The sequence below is a fragment of the Diprion similis genome, chromosome 1, assembly GCF_021155765.1.
Source record: "Diprion similis isolate iyDipSimi1 chromosome 1, iyDipSimi1.1, whole genome shotgun sequence".
Taxonomy (NCBI): Eukaryota; Metazoa; Arthropoda; class Insecta; order Hymenoptera; family Diprionidae; genus Diprion; species Diprion similis.
The window spans coordinates 12,841,806-12,864,898 of record NC_060105.1 but is presented as its reverse complement, the minus strand read 5'-3'; the positions used below and the strand labels follow the sequence as shown (position 1 = coordinate 12,864,898).

The following is a 23,093-nucleotide window of genomic DNA, read 5'->3' as shown; positions in this document are numbered from 1 at the left end:
CCTAGATGATGTAATATAGTAGATATATGGTAGTTCCGAGATCAATGGAAAATTAGTAGGACTTACTACATTCATATTCGTGAACGTTTATATTTGTTCGCTAAAATTCGTATCTGAATAATAATTGGTATTGAGGTAATTCTGATTTTTATTGCAATTCGTACAAAACTTTTGGTGGAGCCACTGAATATATAGGTGTAGTTAGCCTCGGCCATCTTTTATTTTGTCCTTAAACTACCATGTTTCTACTATAGCTTCTACGATAAATATTTCTCCCCATGTAATTAGTTAACGGAAATAGGAAAAACCTGGGTAAAGTGTAGTGCAGGTTTTCTTATCACTCTCTTTTGTTTTACATCATTATTATTTTTTCATACACATCAATTTGATTTATACTGTCCAACCATTGACTTTAGTTTATTCTTCTTATTTCGAATCAATTATTGCTTATTATTACGGTGGTTTGTAATATTGTGAAATTTTCAAAGAATTCACTTTACTCTGATCTATCTGATTATAATTAGGCAGCTTTAACTCTAATTTGGGGTGGATTAGCTACTGCCGCAATGATTTTAACAAGTTAGGATTTTGATTAAGGGGATTGCCCTCATTTTATTCTCGTATATGAGTCAGTCGCCCAATATTTTTTTCTCGTAAAACAAAGGGCGCGCAAATTAACGAAGTCTTGTCATGTGTCTTTCTGAAACACTTTCAGAAATTTCAGTTTCACTTTTTTTCTGTATCTGTCAGCTCTAGCTTTTACTTGAAACATTTCACTTTGTTATATCCTTTTAAGTTAGTCAATTAGTGGCTAGTTGCTACATTATGAATCTCACTATGTTTCCAGAGCCATAATCCCTAGTAACAAACTTCTTCAGTGAACTGAAGTTGCTACGTCATGAATCTCACTATGTTTTCAGAGCCATAATCCCTAGTAACAAACTTCTTTAGTAAACCTTCAATGAAGATTCTTTTTACCAATAATCTTGTTTGAACAGAGACTGAAAACTTATCCTTCGTGTAGATATCGCGAAATCATTTTCTAGTTGCTGTCTGCTACCAGACTGTGTTAAGGTTCTGAGGCACAATTTTTCATCATTCTGTAAAATTTCTGCAGTCACTTCTTCTGACAGCAGAGTCAGTGGACTCTTAGATCAGGTTCTTCATACTGTACTGTCTACTCGAAAAACTGCGGAATATTTGCTGAAATTCTCCAATAGATTTCGTACTGCAGAGTCTGTTGATAGATCCGGACTCGAGTGATTAATGATCTGCCACATAACCTGAAGAATCTGATCAATGTCTTTGAGCAGTTTTCACTCAGATTGTTACTAGGGATATTATATTCAATTAGCGTAGAAAGGAAATTATAGTAAAATCTAAAATATGTAGAGATCTTGTTAGTGAGATTATAGTAATGATGACGAGGACGGAGTATTGCTGGCGTCCCAACATCGCATAGCTGCAGCGAACATTTGAGTCATTTCCGACACACTAATGTAATATTACTTCTAACCCGCTGTCATTACAAGCTACAAAGAGAAAGTAGAAATTCAATATTACGGTTAATAAATCACAAAAGATATAAATAAAGATAAAGGAAAATTTCGAAAATGTATCAAAATGTGAAAATGAGAAAGAAAGAGAAAAAACGAAATTTATTCCTTACGGCGTATCAAAATACCATTATATAATTATTATATCAAACATTGTCAACCATTTTTTCAACGTTCATGTGTTAGGCTAGGTAAATAAATAAAAAGAAAATAATGATAACAGTAACAATAATTAAAGTAAATAAATTTACATTATACATTATAGTACCAAAATGTAAATGTAAAGGAATTTGAGAGTACTAGGTATACTCGGCAAGAAACAGAAAAAAACACATGTAACAATGATATTAAAGTTTTATCAAACAGGAGCATCGTGGATTTAGGTACTGCAGAGTTAAGGCCACGATGCGTTTTTCGGAGCGCTAGTCCCGATTACGGATCAGTTTTAATTAATGTTCATTGACGGATAAAAAATCCCTATAAAGATACACAGCTATAAACTGCTAACTTCATGCGTCTTAATTGTTCAGTCTTAAAAACGCTAAGTTCATGCGTCTTAAAAACGTTAACTTCATTGCGTCTTAATTTTCGATCTTAAAAACGCTAATTTCAGGGGATCAAGATCTTTTTATTAGGGAGAGAAACAACGTAACCCTGCTCGAAAAGTTTGATCGGACATGAAGATTCTGATAAAACATGAAATATATGTGATTTTATATCGTGATTTTGAATCCTTTTCTATGATATTCTTAAATATCTAATCGTTTCTATCAAATCCTATCGGAGTTTTTAAGCAGGGAAGTTTTAAGCCCTGTTTTTTCCCTGTAATCGAGGCATTAAGAGTGCCCCGAAACAATCGATGAAGATATATCTCCATTGGATGATAATTATTAGAACTAATTATACGTTCTGTTAAAGTCCAGTTGTTTGAATGTTACTTTGTTTATATAGTCTATTCGTAAATCTGTTTAAGTCGCAATACTCAATTGAGAATAAAAACCGAGAAAAAAAGGAAGCAATGTTTGTAACGTGTCAAATCATTAATAATAGCTCCCAGAAAAATGTGTCGGTAACCAAATTATTAATATTTAAAAATTATACATGTATATTATCATTGAATTATTGTACTGTATACCTCTGTACATGTTTAATCATTTTTTCACTCGATTTACGTGTACAAAAATACGATATAAACATATTGAAAATAGGTCCCGCAGTCTCGCATAGTATTTTCACACCTTAAATCTGTACCTTGATACTTAATTGGTCACACAAATTAATCATCATCTTTTTATCCGTCATTTTTATTGTATACTACATACTACTTACGGCTTAAAAATTCTAGTCGCTAAAATTACTTGACATGTTACCAAAGTTCGCGATTAATTTTCATCATACCTATTACAATACCTAATCATAACGTGACCGCATTTATTTACAATTCAACATGTTAAAATGTGTGTAGCTTTACAAAGAAGCTGGTACTGCGCATCACTGATTATTGAAAAAAAAAAACAAATAAAAAAACCAAGGATATACCTTTGATATGTATATCCATATAATTACGATACCTTATGATTATTACTTATTAAACATTGTATCAAATTTTATATTCACTTCTTGTGGTTGACAATAAACGGGTTTTGTAAATAAAGAAAAAAAACTGGATCCGAATATTTTTAAGCACTGTTTTTTTCAATTCATTTTTATTATCTCTTACAATCGAACTTTATCAAACAAAATAAATGTACGAATAAAGAACTATCCTCGGGTGATGCAAATCTGTATTCAAAAATATTTCATTCATTTTGGATACCCCCAGGGATCCTTTTTCTGATCCATCAACACTAGAGATGACTCGCAAATTTTTTGGAAGACGTCCCGAAGCCGTTCTTTGGGAAATACCTAAAAAATAAGCAAAATATTTTTTAAAACAGTGGAAAATTGAACAAATTTAGTCAACTTAGCTGGACACAGCGACGTAAGACCTGGCTTACCAAATCTTCTGGAAACACTATCCAATAATAGTTAAATATTACAGGCACAAGTATTGTTCGCAAAATACCTTGTAGAGCTTGTGTTGCTCGGAGGCCAATATGTCGGCCAATTGAACGCAATCTGCATGTTCACCCATTTCCGACATCACGGAATGTAGTAGCAAAGCAATTTTTGGAATACACAATTTTCGTAAATTTGCCATTTGATTTTCTCGCAACTCCTCTTCGTGAGATAAGAGCTCCTCATTGTTGTAGTTTGAATCAACAAGCCATCCTCCGTCAGGGAATAATAAAACGTTGAATAGGAGTTGCTTTACAGCCTGAACAGAAAGTACATCCAAATATTAGAAATGTGAGTAATCAAACCTGAATACAAATGTATACTCTATTTCACAGAATTACTATCCCTACGTCGTGTGCCATATTTGTCATATAGTATGGATTTCTCAGTTCAGCAAAAAATGTGCATTCCAAAGGATTTTTCACCTCTCATAGGATGGTTACTATTTCCAATTTTGTTGCAATATCAATATGCGGTAATTCTCATAAATATTAACACCCACATTTCTTTATTCCCCAACATTACTCACCATTCCAAAGTTAGAAACCGTCAAACTGTGATATTTTTATAGAATCTACTGTAATTTTATTGAGATGTTTCAGAGTGTCCTGAAAAAACTGGAACAACATATCGAGCCGATTTTTGCAAGTTTTTAAAATTATTGCGATTTTGCATAGAAGACTTCATAAATTTTTCAGCTTTGTCGAAGTGGCCCGAAAATTACAAATTCAAAGACTCCCTACTTCGGAACTGTCAGCGATATAGAGCAACAGAAAAATATGGACACTTCTATGAGAGTGAGAGTACCACCACATAGTGAAGTTACAATAAAATTGGGAATAGTGACCATCCAATGCTAGGTGAAATCACGTGGGCTTCCCCACACAGAGAGGAGATGGTGGAGTATTCATCGGGATAGATAAAATACGCCGACTTCCTTGCTCTCTTGCACTCATAGTACAATGCCATGAATTTTGCTCTGGTTTCGCCATGGTTTCTGTTACTTGTGACCCTTCGATATTTACACTGACAAAGTGACGATATATTATAGTTTACTTTTATTTTCTGCTTCTAAAAAACGTACTTTAGTGTGATGCTGCATGGTGCACTTCCATCTTTCCAGCTCAGAGTTATATTGAGCCTTCTTATGATCGTGAGCAACTTTTTCCGTAAACGTTGCGTACATTGGTAAATCTGGCGGAGGGCTGGGTTTTCCATGATGAAAATGTGTGAACCATTCTGTGAAACCTTCCTGCGCATCTAAGTACGCTTTGTAACATAAATATTCGCGAATCGATACTGATGCTTTCTTCGGCAAATTGTTTGACATTGTCAGATTGGCCATTGTTCCTTCCATAGAGGGGTATTCCGTCATAATCACCTCGATCGAATCCATGGGAATCTGCAATAGTAGCGCGGTACAAAGTTAAAATTGAAGTATTTACTTTGCTTGACTGTTTGAAAAAATTAAGACCGACTTTCAAGTTTTAGATGAAGGTAGGTGAATAACAAAATTTTTATTTTAGCCAATACTTCAAATGTTGACATTAATGTAGACTTAACTGTCGAAAGATAAAGCTCGACATTTTCATTCATATAGATGAAAATGGCTTAAAGTCTACATATTTCATAATTTTTCCAAAGTCTTTGATATAGAAAACAATTGAAGTTAGCACAAACACGCTTGGCATACAATAATTTACTTTACCTTGTTCAATGCTTTCCTAGCAGCATCAATTTTCTCGAGAGAAAGAAAATACCGGATCAAAGCATTGGCTTGCCATAAAGCTTCCTCTCGCTGACTTTGATAGAATACAACCCAGTCAAGCGCATCAATTTTTTCTTGATCAGCTTCTGTAACACCGCCTTTCAAATCCGAAGAGCTGACTTCTTGATTTTTCTGTCGTATATTTTCAACGACCATTTTGGTGATTGCCTCCACATGTAAATTGGTTAACTCTGCTGCAGCAAGGCACTGTTTGCGGAGTTCATATTCGTGTATACTTTCCAAATATTTAGCATAGGTTGTTACTTGCTCCACTTGCGGAAGAGTGGCTGTGTAAAACGCAACTAAATTCGGGTCACCCATTTCGATTAAAACGTGTACATAAGTAGTTAATATCCTGTGCTCTATTCTCTCATTGGCAGTTTTACCAATTTGTCTCAAAAAAAGCGTTAAATGGGCGACAAAACGTAGGAATTGTGACGTGCAGGTACCAGAGTCTACAAATGCCTCAATTTCTTCCATTAGCTTTGGAATTTCATCAAGTATCAAATACTTTTGTATCAAATGATCAGGCTTGTGGGATTGCGTTCGAATACTTGAATGTTTAGAGGCTTGCAATGCATCGAATACATCTTCAATTGTCATCTCATTTTTCCAGTACTCTTCCGGCATTGGCGTGTAGCTCTTTAAAACTTCAGCTCTCATCTCTTTTTCTACTTTGATATCTAGCAACGTTTTGACATGTGCCCATAAAGCGTCTTGCCAAGACTTTGATACACACAACAGCTGATTAAGATTCCCACACAAACTTGCGTATATGGCACGATAATGTTCGCCTGAAATAATTCAGCAAAAAAAGATGCTTGAATAAATTGTATAAGTAAATAATTTAAAATTTCAACTTGAGTAACATAACTTCAAGTTGAAAACAAAAGTTTCACGATCCAACTGTTTACTTACCTACACGATTATCTTGCGATAACTCCCATGCACATAACTTCCACAAGCTCCTGTTAGGATTACCTTCAATTGGAAGTTTTGTGTTATTGATGGGATTAGTGTAGTTTGGATCATGATGCGGTGTCCATCCTAATAGGCAGGCAGCTCGCCACGGTTGACCACAATGAACAGATAGGGACTGTGCCTTCTGCAAGCGTCCGCATCTTACCTATATAAACATTTTTTTTAGTTTCGACATGCAAAGTCAGGCTAAACTAAGAAAAATTTTGGCTGAATATGAAAAAGTAACATCCTACCAAGTAATTCGTTGATAGATACAGTGCACATTACACACTAGGAATTATAAAGAGTGCTTAAATGATTTTGTTTGACGATATTTGTAACAAATAATATGATTGTAATCATCCAGAAATAATTCAAAGTTGAGAAACGATTGAATATCAATTTTTAAGAAGGACATTATTCGACAAAAAAAAAAAATATGAAAAAGCTTCAGGGATTCTATATACATCGGCACAAAGTCATCTGAAATTTTACGGATGCATGAATATTGTCAGTAAATTCGCAAAAAAAATTGTGCAAACGAGATCGTATAAGTGAAGATGATTCTTCTCTAGGAGAATATTAAATACCTCTAAATACATTCTTTTTTCTAATCTAACATCGTCTTCTTTGTCCAAGTCGTGTAAAGGCTTGCCTTCTCGTATCGGTGCATCGGGGTCTAAGGACGTTACTATAGGCCGAGATGATTTGAAGGTGATTCCCGTATTCCGATTTTGTAGCTGATGAAGAGTATTTTCCCATGCTACAGTTTTATCGGTAAAATGTTCCATCATTGGCAAACTATCAGCTTGATCAGAAGCGTTTTTTTCCAACCAATCAACTATTAGCTGATACTCAGTAATCGAGGGTTCATTTCTGTACAAATTCTCAATCACATCCTTTTCTGAGATATTCGATTTCAGTTCCAAGTCTATTTTTGACTCAAAGTTTGAGGAGTTAACGCGGTGTTGGTACAAGCAGTACACTAAACGCCAAGTATTTCTCTCATTTTCAAGGTTGATCTCTTCCTCAGATACTTGAGTGTTTTCCACCTTTGACTGCATACCTATTCAACATGAAAATTCTTTAAGATTACACTTTATGTTGTTACAATTTTGAGATAGCATCATTAAATATATTAAGCATAAGTGAAATCTAATCTTCAAGAATCAAAGTTCTTTTTAATACACTCTTATTGCAAAAAATATCAATCACATCTCTTTTCATAGCTACTAAGAGAAAACCGAATGGGCTATTCTGCTTTTCATTGATATGACCCTTGGAAATTAATTATGACATTATTCCTTATTTTTGTTAGCTTCTATGATAAAAGAACACTACAGTTTTATGCAAATCTGAATGAAAAATGTATTGTGTTCAAAATTCGTTACCTTATTTCATTAATATAGACATAATTTTTTGTACCTACCTCTCATTATTTCCAATGTATCTGTACAAGTCTGTATGAAATCTGCAATGGTTTCAAATACTTGGGGCGCAGCTCTGTGTGCCTGAACACTTTCAAGGAATTCATGGAATAGTTTAGCATTTGCTTCACGCCAGGGTTCGTTAGCTTTTAATACTAAGCCTGTGGCAGTCGAATCATCCATCAGCTCCCTTAGAGTAAGGTCGCTCTTTTCTGTCGCATTCATGATATCCCTAAGTTCATGTGGCGCCATTGTAATAGATGTATCAAAGTCCTCAAGGTCGTACTTATTGAATGACTTTGTATTTAAGTATGACCTCTGCATTCGTGGGTTTTTAGCCTCGGACGGAAACGACCTGGACTCGTCGCTAAAATTTCTAGGAACATTTTCAAGGGAATCCGAGCTCCTTTCCAGATTGAAATTTGGTTGCAGTGATATTCGTTTAGGTGTTGTGCTCTTAGTTGCTAATCGCAACAACGAAGTTCTTTGTGTTCTACCCAAGCCCAGCAACTGGATTGAACGATCGAGGTCGTCTGTAGTTTTCTTCAACGGATCCATCCTGACGTGATCTAATAATTACAAGGATTATGTATTAGTCAGAGGATTCTATTGACTGAAAAACAAAGAAAGCAAGGGCAGTAACAGAACATAGTTAATAGTGAAGAGTTCCGAGCTTATAAATGTTTCTTAAGGTTTTAGCTTACAATGGATTTTAGCGGGAAATGCAACAATTGACGATGTTTTGTTGAGGACAATAGCCTAGCATTTTACAAAGGACTACTGATTCGTCGCACGAGATTCAACTATGTTAATAACCAAGAAAGAAGAACTCCCAATTACTTAATAGACACATGCATGTTATTTGGCTACTAACCGTAAAATTAACACGAATATCAGATTAATTTATTTTTCCCATCGTTGCGATTTGCACGTGTGCACGCACTCACTCAATATAATAAGAATTTTAAATTCGTGGCACTTTGTCAACATTTGTAGAATACAAATTTGGATAAGAATTTTTATAATAGAAGCAACATGGGAAATACATTAGAATAACGGCCGGGCGGCTCAACTTCGAATATATGACAAGCATAGAGGTGATAGCGAATAGAGTGGGCAAGATGCACTGAGAATGCAATGGATGCAGGCGCTGCAGGGGTTAATATAAGTTGAAAGCACTGATGAGCTCCATATTATACTTAACCTCTGTTTAACCACCGAATAAGTTGATTCTTTTTTTGATCATGCAGGTCATTTATAGGTGTTTGTACATGATTTCTCATTGTTTGTAAGTCAATACTTCAGGTGTTATTAATAAAAGAAATTTGACTAGGGAATTTGCGTGATGTTAGGGAGTTTTTAGCGCTGCCAAATAATTTCGGAACGCACTCATAATCGCAATTTGCGGTCGAATTCGGTTCTGCCTGTGCGAAATCGTTTGTAGGTCATTTGCAGGTAATTTAAAGTTATTTTTAGATGTTTTTAAGTCAATAGTTCAGTTGTTATTGATGAAACAAATTCGTCTAGGGAGTTCGAGTGACGTCAGCTCCTGCCAACACTTCCAATTCGCGATCGTTCACCTACAAACGATTCCGTACTATTAGCAGAACTGAATTCGAACGCAAATATAACAAATTTGTCTTATTAATAACGACTGAACCATCGACTTGCAAACACCCCAAACACCTACAAACAACCTACAAACGATTAAAAGAATTAACTCATTCGATTGTTAAATGAGCATGGGGCAAGGAATTTCTAGCCATTTCTAGCTACATGAGAGTGAGGCTTAAAGGAATGAACACTGTAAGCGAGGGCAGGGAAAAGAGAAGCGCGTATGCGCATTCAGGCACTTAAATTCGAGCTGTTGCACAAACACAAGTTCTTGTTTTAATTGTGTGAAAGAAAAACGAAAATCGGAATTAACAAAGTCAGTTCTATTCTTATCGTAAATGGAGCTATTATTTATTCCATTCTCTGAACGCCCTGAACCCCAGCACGAGACCAACACTGCTCTGCATAAAAGGAAATTCATATTTACCGCCATTTTGACTACAGCCCAGCATGCACTAGCGACATCTATCAGTCTACTTCGACATTCTTTTCGACTAGTAGACAATCCCTCCGTCTAGAAGATCGGGAAACTGCAACTTTTTCGCACGAAAATGGCCTGCTCGGCGGTACGAGCTCCCCTTTTGCGTAACACCACGGTAAGTAAAATAATCTAGCAAAATTCACAAGGCTGAAACTACTATGTACGAAATAATTTCAAGTGTTTCTGTCTACACGATTCATTTTCGTGACGACATTTCAATCAATTATACTGTACTTGAAACTATTATGTAAAAGATGTTATCCATACTTCAGTCTGCAGTTATGGTGCAAGTTTGAAATATTTAAAAATATTTTGCCTTCGTCTATTACGATACTCAAAGTAGACGTAAATCATCATTTCTTGCTCTAGGTCAGGCACTATGCCGCCGTTGCTGCAACGCAATCTGCACCAGCCCAAAACCTGGACATTCAGGTTCTAAGCAACAAAATCACCGTTGCTACCCTGGACAATGATAGTCCTGTTACTCAAGTGTCTATCATATTCAAGTATGTAGAAACAATTTTGGAAATTTAATACACAGCAATATTTTAATTATTAGCTTTAGTCAATCTCTGTAAACTTCTTTTGTTTCTCATTTCTTGAAACCAGTTCACCTTTCATTATACTGTTACCACGAATCTGATAGATTAACGTATTTTACACAATAATAGGTAATAAATATGCTCCCAGTTTTCAGCTGGCAACTGTGCTGCTGTTTATGGCTACCAGTTGCGCAGTCGTTCACAACTGTGCAGCCACAGTGTGATATAAATCTACCAAAATGGTTCGTTATAATATATTTGCTTATCACTCAACTTAATTTTCTACAACTTTTATTGTATAGGGCAGGACCACGCAATGAAACGTATGACACGCTGGGCACATCACATATTCTGAGATTGGCTGCAGGGCTAGCAACTAATCGCTCCAGTGCATTTGGTATCACAAGAAACATTCAGCAAATTGGAGCAAATCTAATAGCCACCACGGATCGTGAAAGCATTGCCTATACTCTGCAATGTACCCGCGATAAACTGTGAGTTGTCGCCAGCTTTGCTAATTTAATAAGCCTTAAGTTTTAAAATAAATCTGTTTCCATAACTTTCCGTTCAAAGTACTCTAAAAAAAATTTGCCTATCATCAGTATACTAAACAGAATCCTCAGTCCTGATACCACAGAGTTTTTAGACATATTTCAGTAACATCTATGCAATCTCACAACGTCTCAGTTACACTGTAAGAAAGTTGCTATAACTATTCTGTTCGGGTTGCTAATCCAAACTCATCTGCTATAACCATAGAATGATGAAATACAGCTTCTGTATTCTAAATACAGAGTGTATCTGAATTGTTTTGAATAGATCTACAGCATTTTTATTTTTGTAATTTGTATTTGTGATATATATAAGATTTGCTTTACGGATATATATGCATACACACACACATATATCTGTAAAGTCAATCGCGAGATGAAAAATATATGTAATAGCTGGTGAAAAATATTTCTTTCAATGTAATTCGATTCGGTATCCTTCAACTAAGATAGTTTTTTTTTTTTTATAGAATTTTCTTAAACATATATCAAGAGTAATACACATGTCCATTACAGTGAACACGAAATGTTTTTCATCAGTTTACAAGTTTACAACTTTGCATTAATACTTAGGTGCCGAGCTTGTATATTTTTTATCATGACATTTAAGATTATTCTAGAAACATAAATAATTTTTCTCAAATCAAAAAATCATTTTCAAATAGCCTGTATAGTTAGAAATAAGAATAAAAGGACACTCTTGAATATATTTTTGTTTCCAGATAGGTATTGGGAACTGTTGACAAAATCCATCCAGTAAAAAAAAAATGTGATGAGTGGAACTTTTGTTATAAATTTCTGAAATGTATGTCTACTGAAATGGACAACTGTTTTTAAATCACAGAGCCGTTCTGAAAGCGTTGAAGAAAAATTACTGACGTAATGTCTTACACAGAGAGAGCGTAAACTTGAGGTCACCGTCACCACTGATTTCAAAGTTTCTTTGGCATAGTATAGTACACCGATCATTAACCTGAGTCTTAAAGGACCAGACTCGATTTCAGCTATTTCTCAGAAGAACCGGTTAAAAACTCAGGACACCCTTCATTCCCAGCTCTGTATTTCAGACAACTGTCGACTGGGCGTTCAATTATTGCGCAATTGTCTCGGATTCGATTATGAAAGATCGTTTATGAAATATACTTTTACTTTATATTTTTTCGTGTTCCAAGTTGAGATAGAATATTAGAATATTCTCTAAATCTGATACGCTTTCAGAAAGACAAAGATAGTTGGAAGTTTCATTGACTCTCTATTTTCTTCATATAGTTGAATCTTGTATTTGAATATTTCACTTACGACAGATTTAACTTCATATTTTTTTCTTCAATTTTGCAGAGGTGTTGGACTTCAGTTCTTGGAAGATGTTGCTACACGTCAATTATTCAAACCATGGGAATTAAACGACCAGATTCCACGCTTGCGCTATGAGCTTTCATCTATTCCAGAGACAACTCGGGTCCTTGAACTACTACACAAAGCTGCCTACCGCAAGGGTCTTGGTTACTCACTCTACTGCCCTAAGCAGCGCATTGGCAAAATTGGTTCAGAAACTGTAATGAAATTTGAATTTTTCTTTTAATTGGGGTACCAACTGAGTTAGAAAATCGAAAGCATGAAAGAAATTTTGAATTCATTCAAAAACATTTGTAAATTCCAGAGATTTTACTATTGCTTTAAAAAAGAAATTGGTGATAGGATATCTGTTTCAGCTTGAAAAAAAAAAACTTTCTAAAGTTGCGTTAATGATATGTTTGTCGAATAGAGTTGTTGTAACCAGAGTCAGCAACCTAAGGTAGTAATGGCCATTAGGATAGGGCAATGAAGCCCATAAATCAAAATTTTCTTGATTATCATGCCAAAATTAGATTCATAAAAATATAAATCTAAAACTTCACTGAATTACTATACTGCCTGCTAATTCTGGTTACTGGCATCAGCTTCATGTTTATTGATGTGCATGAGGGAAACTATTAGTTAATAAAGAAATTTTATTTTTCATCTATGTTCCAGACATTGTATATTGAATGGAAATTTTAAGTAGCTTTTGCCGCGATTCTTTTGTTTTTCCTCACGCGAATCCAGTTCTTGTTTATGATCATAATGGTTTGACAAACGTATTTATTATATTTAGATTCATATGATTCATGATCTGAGTGGAATATTGAATCGTGATCATAAAAGCGGTCTAATGTTATGTTGAACTTGTAATTCAAGATTCAATCAAGAATTCGTAGGAAATATTTGGTAAAGCAGGCATTTGTATCTGCAGTTCCAAATCGAACACATGTTCATTACATGTTATTCCCCTAAATTTTCTTGGTGTTCATTCATTATGTAACTCATTCGTCACCAGTCGTAAAAGATGACTGCCAGTTGGGTTTTATTCATTGGAAATGAACAGGTACTGTTAAAACTTTGAACATAGAAACGGAGAAAGTAAACTTGTATGTATACAGCTGTGTTCATCATTTTACAAACTGGCTGAGTGTTGAAGAAGAGATGGAGTTGCATCTTCCTGGTGACTTTTTACGATATTTTCATAAAATATGCCTAATGCTAGCAAAACACAGATTCTTGAATTAGATTTGAACTAAAATACAAAGCTTCTTTTTTTCCGTGGAATAACCCATACCTCTGTGCATGATAACACATACTTGTAGTTGTTCAAATGGGTCTGGAAAACGTAGCTTATTCTAGATTTAACAACCTTGCATGGTCACCAAAATTGATTCCAATGCCTCCTCGATTGGCACCCCAAGATTCAGTATAAATTGTAACAAAATACACAACTATTTTCACTGTTTTAGCTTCAACATTTTGTCAGTACATGGTTCACTGGCCCAAGATGCGCGGTTGTCGCTACAGGGGTTTCTCAAGAACAGCTCAATGAATTTGCCTCTGAGCTGCAAGTGGGATCGAGCGAATCCAGTGGTGAACCTGCTCGATACTTTGGCGGTGAACTCCGCAAGGACCGTTCATCACCTCTTGCTACTGTAGCTGTCGCTGTAGAAGGAGCGGGACTGAACAAAGAAAAAGAGGCCCTAGCTTTGGCGATATTGCAGAGAGCTGCTGGGACCGGGCCTCATGTTAAGTGGGGATCAACTTCGTCCCCGCTTTACCGAACTGTTGCCACAGCAGCGGGTAAAGATCCTTTTGCAGTATCAGCATTGAATGCGAGCTACTCCGACTCGGGAATATTCGGTTTTATTTTAACAGCACCTGGAAATATTGCAGGAACTGTAAGTTACAAAATTGTGTATGTAACAATGTTTACCAGGTGAATTCACTAAAGCTATTTTCTCTTTTCAAACAGCTAACGACTGCAGCCAGTAAATGGCTACTCAAGCCTGCAGTTACAGATGCAGATATTTCTCGCGGTAAAGCAGAATTGAAAGCTTCTGTTCTGTACGATACTGATAATTCCGTTTCAAGACATGAGTCTCTCACACAGCAGGCTTTGATTAAAGGCACTGTAGCATCTCCAAGTGCGATTATTGCCGAAATTGAAAAAGTCAGTGCCGCCGATGTTAAAAACGTAAGTCCTAAAAAGCCATTACTTATGTTGATTTCTAATTAGTTGAATACAAGAAGATACGTATAGTAAAAAACATTGCTACGAATCTTTCCAAAAAATTAGATAGGCCCTATTACGGATATTACCGTATTTCGAACTCTTCGTAGCTTCTCGTGCTCCAATTTTTCTGAAAATACCTCGATTTTTGTAATCAGTTACAAAAGGCAATACAGATTATTATATTCAAGTTTTATACTTCCTCAATTGACATTGATAGTTTTTGGTAGACAATTGTTGAATTATTTACTTTTTTACAATCAAATTCCGTAGATTTGTCTTGAAAAGTTAACTTTTTTGTGTATAATTTTGTAAAATCCCTAAGAATTGGATCATATTTTAGCCATCAATAGAAAATGAACAGGGTATTTACTAATCCTTAGATATCCTTAAATCTTCGAATTAACTTGGAAAACAAAAATTGCTTCTTAATTCCTGGAACAGTTTTGAAATATTTTGATTTATCTTGAAAGCTTTTTATTTTAATTGAAGGCTGAATTTTTTTATTATTAACTTCCTCTTCGGATATTGAAGCCAACAGTTTGGCCTTGTCGTCCGCAGGCATACAGGTCTACCGATAACTATTTTTCAATGGAGTAGAGTTGAAACCCGCTCGTAAGATATTTCTGGAAAATGCGTCATTAAAACATGGACTATACCTTGAAAGATCCATGTTGTCGGCAAAGGGTTAAATATGGTGGAGGCCCCTGACGCTCGACCCACTCGCTAAACTCTTACATGCCTCTCTTAGTATCACCACTCGTCATTTGCATTATGCAACGCTGATGGATTAGCGTGTTCCCCTCCTCGCTATCCATGCAAGCTACATGCAAGATTACCAGCACCGCACAGCGTGTGACGATGCCAAGAGGGGCATGCCTTAGTCACTGTGACAGGGACCTGCTATGGTGCAAGCTCCATTGAAATCCCATATACTAGATTTCTAATTGGGTAGCGATAAATTCAGATATTTGCTTTCATAGGGCTCCTTGCCAAACATGTGAAATTTCTCTAGTAAACTTGACATTTAAAAAATGTTTGTTGTACTTATATTTAATTGACAGTAAGGGTATAAGTGTAATATAAATATGAAATCCGAATTCCATGTACAAATCATTCATTTAAAAGAAAAAATACTTTTCAGTACCTTGTTTACATAACACAAATTGTTAACGTAAATGTGTCTAACTAGGCTATGTGTTGTTGTAAGATATTATTAAAGTTGACTGAAATTTGGGAGTATTCTTTGTTTTGCCTAATTTCTCTATTAGGGTACTTGGATGAAAATCATTAATTAAAGGGTATATTCTTTTACAGGTGGCTGCCAAAATTAGCAAGGGTAAACTGTCCATGGCCGGAATTGGCGATCTTGGTACAGTTCCATATCTTGAAGAATTGAAATAGGAACAGAGTGAAATAGAGAGATCGTCAATCGTTTAGTTCTATTTAACAATGGATATCTATTTATCAGAAATCACAAGAGCGTCGCTAGAGCATCGATCATAAAGTGATGGCCTTCATGGTATTACAATTCCTGTAATTGTGTATATATTACCGAATAATAAACAGTCGAACTGTAATAACGCCCTGAAAAGTATTGTTGAAGACTATCCTCGTGTCCTGTCCTACTTTAAAGAATAATGGCACTTACGTTGTATCATCCCTTGCCATTGCAGATTTTGCATTCTGTCACTATAGCCTTAGAATGCGTTTTCAATTATATCATTTTACACTTATTTATATACCTTTTTCAAATTGTATGGCTATTAGGATGTATAAATGTGAACATCATTGAACTGATATGTATAAGGTAAAATTAGTTGTTTTAAAAACTTTGAAGAGGTAAAAGCTCACTAGATTCACGAAGAAACTACAGCTTGAAAAACAACAATACAAATAAATCTATCAGAAGGTAGAATGCAAATTACTTAACGTAATGAATATAATTTTCGGAGACTTAAAGAAGAAATAAAAATTTTGCCAAGGGGTTAAAATTGTTTTGGAATCGATTCTTTACAAATTTGATGAAGAAAAATATTTGCAATATTTGATTCACGTTTTTGATCGATGAAAATCGTAAGTTTTGCGGCTGAAACTTCTTTCACGTTGCTTGCAGCGTATTGGAAATCCGTTTGATCGATTTCTCTCGCAAAATTACGTTGGAGTAGTGCCCAAAAGAATTAATTGTAGCACATTTCGGAGTTGTCGTAAATTTCACCAAAAATGCAAGGGGGTTACCTTCGATATTTTCTTGATTTCCGGAGCCGAAAATTTTTCGTCTGCGAATGGATTCGCATGGCCCTTTCTGGATCTACTGGACGCGCAGAAACTCAGTAAACACAGCAAAAAGAGCGTAGGACCGAAAGTACAGAAATGACGACGCAAGGACCGGCGGCTAAAAAATTGAGAAAATACGTCCTTCGTTTTTTGGTTGTAATTTTTGATCCGTTGCTCGCAGCGTATTGGGACTGCGCTCGATCGATTTCTCTTGCAAAATTACGTCGAAATAGTACCCTAAAAAATTGATTGTAGCACTTTTCAAAGTCGTCGAAATTTTCGCCAAAAATCCAAAAGGGTTAGCCTTACTTTTTTTGCGATGTTTGGAGCCGAAAATTTCTGGTCTCCGAATTAATTTGTGTGACCGTTTCTTGGCTACTTGGAACCCCAGGAACTCAAAAAACACATTAAAAGTAGCGTAGGACCAACAGCAGAGAAATGACGATGAAAATCTGCAGTTTTTTGGCCGTAACTTTTGATACGTTGCTCGCAGCCTCTTGGAACTGCGCTCAATCGATTTCTCTTGAAAAATTACGTCATAATAGTACCATAAAAAATTGATTGCAGCACTCTTCGAAGTCGTCGAAATTTTCGCCATAAATCCAAAGGGGTTAGCCTTACTTTTTTTTGCGATTTTTGGAGCCGAAAATTTCTGGTCTCCGAATCAATTTGTGTGACCGTTTCGTGGCTAATTGGAACCCCAGGAACTCAAAAAACACATTGAAAGTAGCGTAGAACCAACAGCAGAGAAATGACGACAAAAATCCGCAGTTTTTTGGCTGCAACTTTTGATCCGTTGCTCGGAGCGTATTGGGACTGCGCTTGGTCGGTTTCTCGTGCAAAATTACGTCAAAATAGTACCCTCAATATTTGATTGCAGCACTTTTCAAAGTCGTCGAAATTTTCGCCAAAAATCCAAAGGGTTAGCCTTACTTTTTTTGCGATTTTCGGAGCCGAAAATTTCTGGTCTCCGAATTAATTTGTGTGACCGTTTCTAGGCTAATTGGAACCCCAGGAACTGAGAAAACACATTGAAAGTAGCGTAGGACCAACAGCAGAGAAATGACGATGAAAATCTGCAGTTTTTCGGCTGTAACTTTGCAGGTGTTGCTCGCAGCGTATCGGGACTGCGATTAATCGATTCCTCTCGCAAAATCACGTCGGAATAGTACCCCAAAGAATTAATTGCAGCACTTTTCAAAGTCGTCGAAATTTTCGCCAAAAATGCAAAGGGGTTAGCCTTGGATTTTTTTTGGCCGAAAAATCTTTTGTCTAGGAATCGATCCGTATGACGCTTTTTAGACTAATTCGACGCCCAGGAACTCAGAAAACACATGAAAAATAGCCTAGGACCAGCAACGGAGAAATGACGATGAAAATCTGCAGTTTTTCGGCTGTAACTTTGCAGGTGTTGCTCGCAGCGTATTGGGACTGCGATTAATCGATTCCTCTCGCAAAATCACGTCGGAATAGTACCCCAAAGAATTAATTGCAGCACTTTTCAAAGTCGTCGAAATTTTCGCCAAAAATGCAAAGGGGTTAGCCTTGGATTTTTTTTGGCCGAAAAATCTTTTGTCTGGGAATCGATCCGTACGACGCTTTTTAGACTTATTCGACGCCCAGGAACTCAGAAAACACATGAAAAATAGCCTAGGACCAGCAGCGGAGAAATGACGATGAAAATCTGCAGTTTTTCGGCTGTAACTTTGCAGGTGTTGCTCGCAGCGTATCGGGACTGCGATTAATCGATTCCTCTCGCAAAATCACGTCGGAATAGTACCCCAAAGAATTAATTGCAGCACTTTTCAAAGTCGTCGAAATTTTCGCCAAAAATGCAAAGGGGTTAGCCTTGGATTTTTTTTGGCCGAAAAATCTTTTGTCTGGGAATCGATCCGTATGACGCTTTTTAGACTAATTCGACGCCCAGGAACTCAGAAAACACATGAAAAATAGCCTAGGACCAGCAGCGGAGAAATGACGATGAAAATCTGCAGTTTTTCGGCTGTAACTTTGCAGGTGTTGCTCGCAGCGTATCGGCACTGCGATTAATCGATTCCTCTCGCAAAATCACGTCGGAATAGTACCCCAAAGAATTAATTGCAGCACTTTTCAAAGTCGTCGAAATTTTCGCCAAAAATGCAAAGGGGTTAGCCTTGGATTTTTTTTGGCCGAAAAATCTTTTGTCTGGGAATCGATCCGTATGACGCTTTTTAGACTAATTCGACGCCCAGGAACTCAGAAAACACATGAAAAATAGCCTAGGACCAGCAGCGGAGAAATGACGATGAAAATCTGCAGTTTTTCGGCTGTAACTTTGCAGGTGTTGCTCGCAGCGTATCGGGACTGCGATTAATCGATTCCTCTCGCAAAATCACGTCGGAATAGTACCCCAAAGAATTAATTGCAGCACTTTTCAAAGTCGTCGAAATTTTCGCCAAAAATGCAAAGGGGTTAGCCTTGGATTTTTTTTGTCCGAAAAATCTTTTGTCTGGCAATCGATCCGTATGACGCTTTTTAGACTAATTCGACGCCCAGGAACTCAGAAAACACATGAAAAATAGCCTAGGACCAGCAGCGGAGAAATGACGATGAAAATCTGCAGTTTTTCGGCTGTAACTTTGCAGGTGTTGCTCGCAGCGTATCGGGACTGCGATTAATCGATTCCTCTCGCAAAATCACGTCGGAATAGTACCCCAAAGAATTAATTGCAGCACTTTTCAAAGTCGTCGAAATTTTCGCCAAAAATGCAAAGGGGTTAGCCTTGGATTTTTTTTGGCCGAAAAATCTTTTGTCTGGGAATCGATCCGTATGTCGCTTTTTAGACTAATTCGACGCCCAGGAACTCAGAAAACACATGAAAAATAGCCTAGGACCAGCAGCGGAGAAATGACGATGAAAATCTGCAGTTTTTCGGCTGTAACTTTGCAGGTGTTGCTCGCAGCGTATCGGGACTGCGATTAATCGATTCCTCTCGCAAAATCACGTCGGAATAGTACCCCAAAGAATTAATTGCAGCACTTTTCAAAGTCGTCGAAATTTTCGCCAAAAATGCAAAGGGGTTAGCCTTGGATTTTTTTTGGCCGAAAAATCTTTTGTCTGGGAATCGATCCGTATGACGCTTTTTAGACTAATTCGACGCCCAGGAACTCAGAAAACACATGAAAAATAGCCTAGGACCAGCAGCGGAGAAATGACGATGAAAATCTGCAGTTTTTCGGCTGTAACTTTGCAGGTGTTGCTCGCAGCGTATCGGGACTGCGATTAATCGATTCCTCTCGCAAAATCACGTCGGAATAGTACCCCAAAGAATTAATTGCAGCACTTTTCAAAGTCGTCGAAATTTTCGCCAAAAATGCAAAGGGGTTAGCCTTGGATTTTTTTTGGCCGAAAAATCTTTTGTCTGGGAATCGATCCGTATGACGCTTTTTAGACTAATTCGACGCCCAGGAACTCAGAAAACACATGAAAAATAGCCTAGGACCAGCAGCGGAGAAATGACGATGAAAATCTGCAGTTTTTCGGCTGTAACTTTTCAGGTGTTGCTCGCAGCGTATCGGGACTGCGATTAATCGATTCCTCTCGCAAAATCACGTCGGAATCGTACCCCAAAGAATTAATTGCAGCACTTTTCAAAGTCGTCGAAATTTTCGCCAAAAATGCAAAGGGGTTAGCCTTGGATTTTTTTTGGCCGAAAAATCTTTTGTCTGGCAATCGATCCGTATGACGCTTTTTAGACTAATTCGACGCCCAGGAACTCAGAAAACACATGAAAAATAGCCTAGGACCAGCAGCGGAGAAATGACGATGAAAATCTGCAGTTTTTCGGCTGTAACTTTGCAGGTGTTGCTCGCAGCGTATCGGGACTGCGATTAATCGATTCCTCTCGCAAAATCACGTCGGAATAGTACCCCAAAGAATTAATTGCAGCACTTTTCAAAGTCGTCGAAATTTTCGCCAAAAATGCAAAGGGGTTAGCCTTGGATTTTTTTTGGCCGAAAAATCTTTTGTCTGGGAATCGATCCGTATGACGCTTTTTAGACTAATTCGACGCCCAGGAACTCAGAAAACACATGAAAAATAGCCTAGGACCAGCAGCGGAGAAATGACGATGAAAATCTGCAGTTTTTCGGCTGTAACTTTTCAGGTGTTGCTCGCAGCGTATCGGGACTGCGATTAATCGATTCCTCTCGCAAAATCACGTCGGAATAGTACCCCAAAGAATTAATTGCAGCACTTTTCAAAGTCGTCAAAATTTTCGCCAAAAATGCAAAGGGGTTAGCCTTGGATTTTTTTTGGCCGAAAAATCTTTTGTCTGGGAATCGATCCGTATGACGCTTTTTAGACTAATTCGACGCCCAGGAACTCAGAAAACACATGAAAAATAGCCTAGGACCAGCAGCGGAGAAATGACGATGAAAATCTGCAGTTTTTCGGCTGTAACTTTGCAGGTGTTGCTCGCAGCGTATCGGGACTGCGATTAATCGATTCCTCTCGCAAAATCACGTCGGAATAGTACCCCAAAGAATTATTTGCAGCACTTTTCAAAGTCGTCGAAATTTTCGCCAAAAATGCAAAGGGGTTAGCCTTGGATTTTTTTTGGCCGAAAAATCTTTTGTCTGGGAATCGATCCGTATGACGCTTTTTAGACTAATTCGACGCCCAGGAACTCAGAAAACACATGAAAAATAGCCTAGGACCAGCAGCGGAGAAATGACGATGAAAATCTGCAGTTTTTCGGCTGTAACTTTTCAGGTGTTGCTCGCAGCGTATCGGGACTGCGATTAATCGATTCCTTTCGCAAAATCACGTCGGAATAGTACCCCAAAGAATTAATTGCAGCACTTTTCAAAGTCGTCGAAATTTTCGCCAAAAATGCAAAGGGGTTAGCCTTGGATTTTTTTTGGCCGAAAAATCTTTTGTCTGGGAATCGATCCGTATGACGCTTTTTAGACTAATTCGACGCCCAGGAACTCAGAAAACACATGAAAAATAGCCTAGGACCAGCAGCGGAGAAATGACGATGAAAATCTGCAGTTTTTCGGCTGTAACTTTGCAGGTGTTGCTCGCAGCGTATCGGGACTGCGATTAATCGATTCCTCTCGCAAAATCACGTCGGAATAGTACCCCAAAGAATTAATTGCAGCACTTTTCAAAGTCGTCGAAATTTTCTCCAAAAATGCAAAGGGGTTAGCCTTGGATTTTTTTTGGCCGAAAAATCTTTTGTCTAGGAATCGATCCGTATGACGCTTTTTAGACTAATTCGACGCCCAGGAACTCAGAAAACACATGAAAAATAGCCTAGGACCAGCAGCGGAGAAATGACGATGAAAATCTGCAGTTTTTCGGCTGTAACTTTGCAGGTGTTGCTCGCAGCGTATCGGGACTGCGATTAATCGATTCCTCTCGCAAAATCACGTCGGAATAGTACCCCAAAGAATTAATTGCAGCACTTTTCAAAGTCGTCGAAATTTTCTCCAAAAATGCAAAGGGGTTAGCCTTGGATTTTTTTTGGCCGAAAAATCTTTTGTCTAGGAATCGATCCGTATGACGCTTTTTAGACTAATTCGACGCCCAGGAACTCAGAAAACACATGAAAAATAGCCTAGGACCAGCAGCGGAGAAATGACGATGAAAATCTGCAGTTTTTCGGCTGTAACTTTTCAGGTGTTGCTCGCAGCGTATCGGGACTGCGATTAATCGATTCCTCTCGCAAAATCACGTCGGAATAGTACCCCAAAGAATTAATTGCAGCACTTTTCAAAGTCGTCGAAATTTTCGCCAAAAATGCAAAGGGGTTAGCCTTGGATTTTTTTTGGCCGAAAAATCTTTTGTCTGGGAATCGATCCGTATGACGCTTTTTAGACTAATTCGACGCCCAGGAACTCAGAAAACACATGAAAAATAGCCTAGGACCAGCAGCGGAGAAATGACGATGAAAATCTGCAGTTTTTCGGCTGTAACTTTGCAGGTGTTGCTCGCAGCGTATCGGGACTGCGATTAATCGATTCCTCTCGCAAAATCACGTCGGAATAGTACCCCAAAGAATTAATTGCAGCACTTTTCAAAGTCGTCGAAATTTTCGCCAAAAATGCAAAGGGGTTAGCCTTGGATTTTTTTTGGCCGAAAAATCTTTTGTCTGGGAATCGATCCGTATGACGCTTTTTAGACTAATTCGACGCCCAGGAACTCAGAAAACACATGAAAAATAGCCTAGGACCAGCAGCGGAGAAATGACGATGAAAATCTGCAGTTTTTCGGCTGTAACTTTGCAGGTGTTGCTCGCAG

The 23,093-nt window shown here is 37.4% G+C and overlaps 2 protein-coding genes across 3 annotated transcripts; one reads left to right on the top strand and one right to left on the bottom strand.

Moving 5' to 3' along the window:
• Positions 1–2,717: 2,717 nt before the first annotated feature.
• On the bottom strand, positions 2,718–9,068 carry LOC124408130 (nuclear pore complex protein Nup107). Of its 2 annotated transcripts, none has more exons than XM_046884858.1 (8): positions 8,974–9,068; positions 7,772–8,338; positions 6,933–7,408; positions 6,301–6,508; positions 5,323–6,176; positions 4,699–5,016; positions 3,622–3,873; positions 2,718–3,461 (listed from the first exon to the last, which is right to left on the bottom strand). In XM_046884858.1, exons 1-8 carry the CDS (start codon positions 9,050–9,052, stop codon positions 3,360–3,362), a joined length of 2,856 nt encoding a protein of 951 aa, XP_046740814.1. In that variant the 5' UTR covers positions 9,053–9,068; the 3' UTR covers positions 2,718–3,359. The 2 variants fall into 2 exon arrangements, with proteins under 2 accessions (XP_046740814.1, XP_046740821.1); XM_046884865.1 differs by lacking the exon at positions 8,974–9,068 and adding an exon at positions 8,644–8,771.
• A 755-nt stretch (positions 9,069–9,823) lies between these two features.
• LOC124408214 (cytochrome b-c1 complex subunit 2, mitochondrial) lies at positions 9,824–16,111 on the top strand. The gene is made up of 7 exons (XM_046884982.1): positions 9,824–9,979; positions 10,234–10,370; positions 10,709–10,900; positions 12,296–12,512; positions 13,768–14,199; positions 14,274–14,495; positions 15,849–16,111. The coding sequence occupies exons 1-7, from the start codon at positions 9,935–9,937 to the stop codon at positions 15,933–15,935; spliced, it is 1,332 nt and encodes a 443-aa protein (XP_046740938.1). The 5' UTR covers positions 9,824–9,934; the 3' UTR covers positions 15,936–16,111.
• The last annotated feature ends 6,982 nt before the right edge of the window (positions 16,112–23,093 follow it).

What these genes read in the sequence shown, in the direction of transcription:
- LOC124408130 (XM_046884858.1), bottom strand. Translation starts at nt 9,052, where the DNA reads ATGAGAAATCATGTACAAACACCTATAAATGACCTGCATGATCAAAAA. An exon ending in TACATTGGAAATAATGAGAG is followed by an intron (nt 7,409 to 7,771) that starts GTAGGTACAAAA and finishes CATGTTGAATAG; the next exon opens with GTATGCAGTCAAAGGTGGAA. An exon ending in CCATGCAGCATCACACTAAA is followed by an intron (nt 3,874 to 4,698) that starts GTACGTTTTTTA and finishes CTTTCTGTTCAG; the next exon opens with GCTGTAAAGCAACTCCTATT.
- LOC124408214 (XM_046884982.1), top strand. Translation starts at nt 9,935, where the DNA reads ATGGCCTGCTCGGCGGTACGAGCTCCCCTTTTGCGTAACACCACG. An exon ending in CAAGTGTCTATCATATTCAA is followed by an intron (nt 10,371 to 10,708) that starts GTATGTAGAAAC and finishes TTTATTGTATAG; the next exon opens with GGCAGGACCACGCAATGAAA. An exon ending in CAATGTACCCGCGATAAACT is followed by an intron (nt 10,901 to 12,295) that starts GTGAGTTGTCGC and finishes TCAATTTTGCAG; the next exon opens with AGGTGTTGGACTTCAGTTCT.